At 42.0% G+C, this 5,551-nt stretch overlaps 1 protein-coding gene across 1 annotated transcript in view; it reads right to left on the bottom strand.

Annotated features, from left to right (window-relative positions):
- Nucleotides 1–4,926, bottom strand: part of ARHGEF6 (Rac/Cdc42 guanine nucleotide exchange factor (GEF) 6) — a 157,682-nt gene extending 152,756 nt beyond the window's left edge. The window contains exons 1-2 of the mRNA XM_006881824.1: nucleotides 4,762–4,926; nucleotides 3,473–3,556 (exon numbers count right to left, since the gene is read on the bottom strand). Coding sequence (XP_006881886.1) covers nucleotides 3,473–3,556; nucleotides 4,762–4,926 — 249 coding nt within the window. The remainder of the gene's footprint in view (nucleotides 1–3,472; nucleotides 3,557–4,761) is intronic.
- Between the last annotated feature and the right edge of the window lie 625 nt (nucleotides 4,927–5,551).

The following is a 5,551-nucleotide window of genomic DNA, read 5'->3' on the forward strand; positions in this document are numbered from 1 at the left end:
TGTGTGGGGAGAAGGGTGCAACGATGAATGAATGGAATTCCAAAATCTCTGTAGATGTTCATTGAAATGAAAAATAAACAAACTAAATCATTAAAATAAAAGAATGATAGCCTCAAAAACTATACTGAAGGTCTCCCTGAATTCAAATTCACTTGATGAGTTTGTTGGGGTTTTTTGTTGGGTTTTTTTAATGGTTGCCAACTTTCTTATTTTACAAACAATAATGATACATTTCTATCGTCACTCAAACTTGGTTTACCCCAAGATTTATTAATTTTTGAAAGTAGCAATTTTAAACGTTACTTTCTACACATTCACTTATAATTAAATCTAAGTGACAATGATGTTCAATTTTAATCCCTATTTCAAAATGTTTCACGACAAAGGAAAACATGATGTATTGTTATTGTTTTTGTTTCTGTTCTGGGCCCTGACTTATGCTGTGGTTGTTATTGCTATGAACCTTCAAATCAGAACTAACGCAAAGCTGACCCTCCAGTGGGTTTTCTGAGGCTGTAAATCACACAGGAGGAACTTGTCTCCTACAACGCAGGCTGTGCTGAGTACTATGCATACTTTATCTCATACTGCTGTTGTTGTTATGCACTGTTGAGTCAACAGTGACTCATAGCGACCTGATAGAACAACAGATCTGAACTATGCCCTTTCCTGCTCCATCCTCATAACCTCCTACGTGCTGGAGCCCATCGTTACAGTTACTATGTTTATCTATACAGTAGTCATCTCCAAGACCACAATTAAAAGGCATTGATTCTTCTGACATCTTTATTCATAGTTGAACTTTCATAGGCATGTGATGCACTTACAAAGACCATGACTTGGATAAGGTGCACCTTAGTCTCTAAACTGACATCATTCCTCTTTACTACTTTCAGTGAGGTCCTTGGCAGCAGATTTTTCCCCCAGTGTAACTGCCTTTTGATTTATTGTCTGCTTCTGCCATACGTATTGATTGTGCATCCAAGTAAAATGAAATTGTTGACACCTTCACTCCTCTCTCCATCTGTCATGATGTTGCCTATTGGTTTTCAAATACCAGCTCTTTGCATATTTCATTACAATATTTTGCTTTGTTTTCTGGAGCTGCCCTTTGAAATCTTCTGCTCATCTCTTACTTCATTTCTTCTCCACATTCTAGTGAAAATTTCTGTCTTCTGAAAGCTACATGGTCTTTTCATCTTTTCCAATCTTTGTAAATGGTGATTCTATACATGGATCTCATCTGATGGACTACATAGGAATCAGACTAACTTCATCTGTAGAGAGGATAGGAAAGTTCAATATCACCAGTCACAACCAGGCCAGGGGTTGCCTGTGGAACAGACCATCAACTCACATGCAAGGTTAAAATGGAAGCTGAAGAAAACTAAAACAAAAACCCAAATATGGCCTTGAATGAGTTTTAAAACAAGAATAGATTTGAAAAAAATTAAATTAAAAAAGAATAGATTTGATGCATCGAACAGGAATTATCAATGGCCAGATGAGCTGCGGGATGACAGCAAGGATATCATGCATGAAGAAAGCAAAAGGTCAAAACACAGACAGACAGACATGCTCTCATACATCTTAAATTCTTCATCAGTATTCCATTTGATCCTTAAAGCAACTCCATGAGGAAACCAGATGCTGCTGAGTCAGTCCTACTCTGCCACAGCTGAGGTCACCATGTGTGTCAGAGAGGAACTATGCACCGTGTTGCCGGTGCTGTTGTTGGATGCCATTGAGTCAACTACAACTCATAGCAACCCTGTGAGCAACAGATCTGAACCTTGTACCACTTCCATGGTCTCTCCCATGCTCAAGCCCATTGCTGCAGTGGCGGTCAATCCACCTCCCGGAAGGTCTTCCTCTCTTTCTCTGACCCTCCACCTTTCCCAGCATGATCTCTTTCTCCAAGAATTGACTTCCCCTGACAACATGCTCAAAATATGTGAGATGAAGTTTCACCATCTGTGCCTCTGAGGAGCACTTTTTTCACACTTCCACCTGACAAACTGGTTTGTTCTCTTGGCAGGCCATGAGCTATTCAGTACTCTTCTTCTACACCACAACATGGATTCTTTTCTGTCATCCTTATTCACTGGCCAACTTTTACATGCATAGGAAATAATTGAGAAAGACCACAGCTTGAATCATGCACAGCTTGGCCTTTAAACTGATATGCTTATTCTTTTACACTTTGGAGAGGTTCTTGTCAGCATATTTTTCCAGTGCAACAACACATCTTTTGATTTCCTCACTGCTAGTACTAAAGGTGTCGAATGTGAATCCATGCAAGATGAAATTGGTGATAATTTCAACCTTTTTTTCCATCTATCATAATGTCACCTATTGGTCCAGTGATGAGGAATTTTTTTTTCTTGATTTTGAGATGTAATCCATAATGACTGTTGTGGTGGTGGGAGATCTGGTAGCCTAGTGGTAAGAACCTGCGCTGCAATCCCAAAGGCACATGGTTCAACTCCACCAGCTGCCCCACAGGAGAAAGATGGGCACCCGCCATGCAATTATCTGCCCCTGAAAACCCAGAGGGCCAGCTATGGGTCGGTTCTGACTTGATGGTACACAACAACAATCCATATTGAAGGCTGCAGTCTTTGATCTTCTGCAGTAAAGTACTTCAAGAACTAAGCACCATAAGGTCAATAAAAGATGAGTTTTAAAAAAACCAGATCTTTCTCTGGGTGGACTCACCAGCCTTTCAGTTAGCAGCCACATGTGTAAACCATTTAAACCACTCATGGATTGCCATTATAGGAGATGGAGAGTATTTACATCTCCGTTTTACAATAAAGACACTGAGGAACAGAGGCATCAAATAACTTGACACACAGGAAGCACTTCTTAGCCCTTTGTAGCCCTTCTTAAACCTACTGAATGGACTCACATAATAGGAAGAGATGCTCCATTAATTCCATACACAGTTACCCTGAACTAGCTCAAGGCCATGTTCTCGCAGCTTCTCAAGGCCTCTGTTCTAAAGTGTCAACAGGAAAAGTGACAGTGAACTTTGCTCTGTTCCCAAATCTGGGGGATTAGCAGTAATGCTCTGCAGCCAGTGGCCCACTTGTGGTTCCCCTCAGCAGAAAAGCACACTCACATAAGTTGTCACCCACATAAGCTGTCACCTGCTTCCAGAGCTTGGATGCTATCTTTAAAAAGCATCAAAAGGCCCAGGTCTTTGGAACAAGAGTTCCTCTGGGTAATACATTTTTTTCCACTGGCGGGGAGGGGAGCATCCTAAAATCTTGACCTTTTTTTTTTGTGTGTGATTTCTGGAAAAGACAGGCTAACTAGGGATAATCATTAATCTCATAGATGGTTTGCTTTAAATACTACCTCTGTTTAACTCAGTGGCCAAAGAGGATGAAAATGAGCTTGGAGTTTTACTCCAAGACGGTCCTCACTAAAATGAGGACGACGAGGAAGGCAAGTCGGGCAGACTCACCTCCACTTGAAGCGTCCCACATCCTTTCAGGAAGTCATTGATGTTGCTGGTGCAGTCTTCTTCTGTTTGGGGTTCCGTACAGTACTAGAGAGAGAGGACAATTATATGTCACTTAGAGTCAGCCATGCCCTGACCAGCAGCTCCTATTCTTCCCTCACTGGTAACTAGATAAGGTCGACTTGTTTTCAGACAAAGATAGCATTGCTCTGAAAGCAGGAAGGGAACTATCCCCAGAAGGAAGTGATGAAAAAATCTAAACGGTCGCTCTCTGTTTCAAATGTCACCAAACTTTTAGTTCCCTGCCATCCCTCCCTCCTGGCAGACTTCTCATGCCTTCTGGTGCCGAGAGCACATTAGAAACACCAAAATGATTATTTTTAACTTGGTTTAATGTTTTTCAAGTGGGGGCTGTTTTCAACCTACTACTACCCTGCCCGTTCATTGTGGAAATTCATTAAAATGACATTTTCCCTCTTTGCTGTCATCTACGCTTTATCACCTTTCCCTACACTTTATCACCATGTCTCCAGTTTAAGAGCTAATAAGTAAAACTACTTGCTCAATAAAATTTTAAACTGACTAAAAAGAGACAAAGGAATCCTACTTAGTCCCTGTCAACTTAAAAAAAAATAATTGTAGGGCCTTATCTCAAAATCTTCTTAAAGTACCAACATTAGAACTTACCCATCTTCATGATCACGAATTTCCAACATTAAGAAAGGAGGTTGGGTTGTTGTTTTTTTTTTTCACCCAAGAGACTAAGGTTAGTTTCACTTTGAACACACTTGCAATTTGCAACATATATTTGACCTTAAGCATTTTTACAAACATTGGGTGAGATTTTTAGTTACTTCTTTTAGTTGCAAAGGAGTCTATCCTTTAGTGGACCTGTTCTTGTTAAGGAAATACAGGTTCGTCTTAGTCAAATTGTCAACAAACACCCTGAATATTGATTATAAATCATCCTGTTATTTCCCAGACTCTTCTGTCCCCAAATTAAAAACATTCCCTTGGTCCACGGGAGGTGTAACATACAGCTCTGCGACAGAGCAAATCTGACATACGGGAGTCCTTGTCCACTCTTGACAGTAAATGTAAACATTTTTACTCAGTTATTATTGTGGTGCCAGTTATGACAGGAGGAAATTTCCTTTGTGGACGTCTTCTAAGTACGTGGAAGAACTGCATCTTAGTATGAGATTCTCATGACCTGGACAAGAAAAATGCCAAGAATTTGCGCTATTACTGCTCTTTGGTGGCAATTAGTCCCGAAGACAGGTCTTCCTTACCTTCTCCACAGAGCCAGGAACAAGTCTGTTGATAAGCTTGCACAGCACTACCCCATTTTTCAGCGAGGACTTCAAGAACTCCTCCGGATCGCAGATGGTCTTTTTGGGGGAATCTAAGACTCCCAGGGAGATAAGCCATGTCACGATTCGTTCTTCTGGATTCATTACTGAGGAACGGACGCTCAGCACAGCTCTTGGGGCAGCTGCAAGGACTAAGCCACATCCGCGATTGCATCTGCTGTTGTCTTCCTTTTTATGAGTTCTCTTCTGGTGCGTGCAGAGCAAAGGTTTCAGACAACTTGCCTTAGACGACAGTGGAACCCACTCAAAAGAGGTCCCTTTCAAACCACAGAGGCAATCAATAACTCGAGGATAAGGGAATAGTTCGAATAAATGGGACGGTCCTGATTTTCTCTTTCAAAATACGTTCTTTGGGATTAAAAAAGAAGGTAGACAGGCACGCACACCCCCCCCCAAGGGGGCGGGGAGGGGGAAGCCAGTGCTAGATGCTGGGTAAGGGAAGGAAGTGCTGAATATGCTGCAGAGGGAAGAGAGAGTGGAGGAAGTAAGTGCCCCTGGAAAAGAGAGGTGAGCCAGCCCTTCAGGGGACCTTGGAAATGAGACACCCAAGGGCCAGTCTGGGGGGAAAAAAAGCTGTCAGTAAATAGTCTAGCCTCAGTGAAAATTTGGCTTCTGTCAGGAGGAGGATGCCAACTGGCTCTTAGGTCAGGCTGCGCTGAGCCCATGGGGAGCTGCCCTGACACAACAGCTTGAAGGCCTTGGGCTAAGA

The sequence above is a fragment of the Elephantulus edwardii genome, unplaced genomic scaffold (genome assembly GCF_000299155.1).
Source record: "Elephantulus edwardii isolate Elephantulus edwardi_28Jun2011 unplaced genomic scaffold, EleEdw1.0 scaffold00016, whole genome shotgun sequence".
Taxonomy (NCBI): domain Eukaryota; kingdom Metazoa; phylum Chordata; class Mammalia; order Macroscelidea; family Macroscelididae; genus Elephantulus; species Elephantulus edwardii.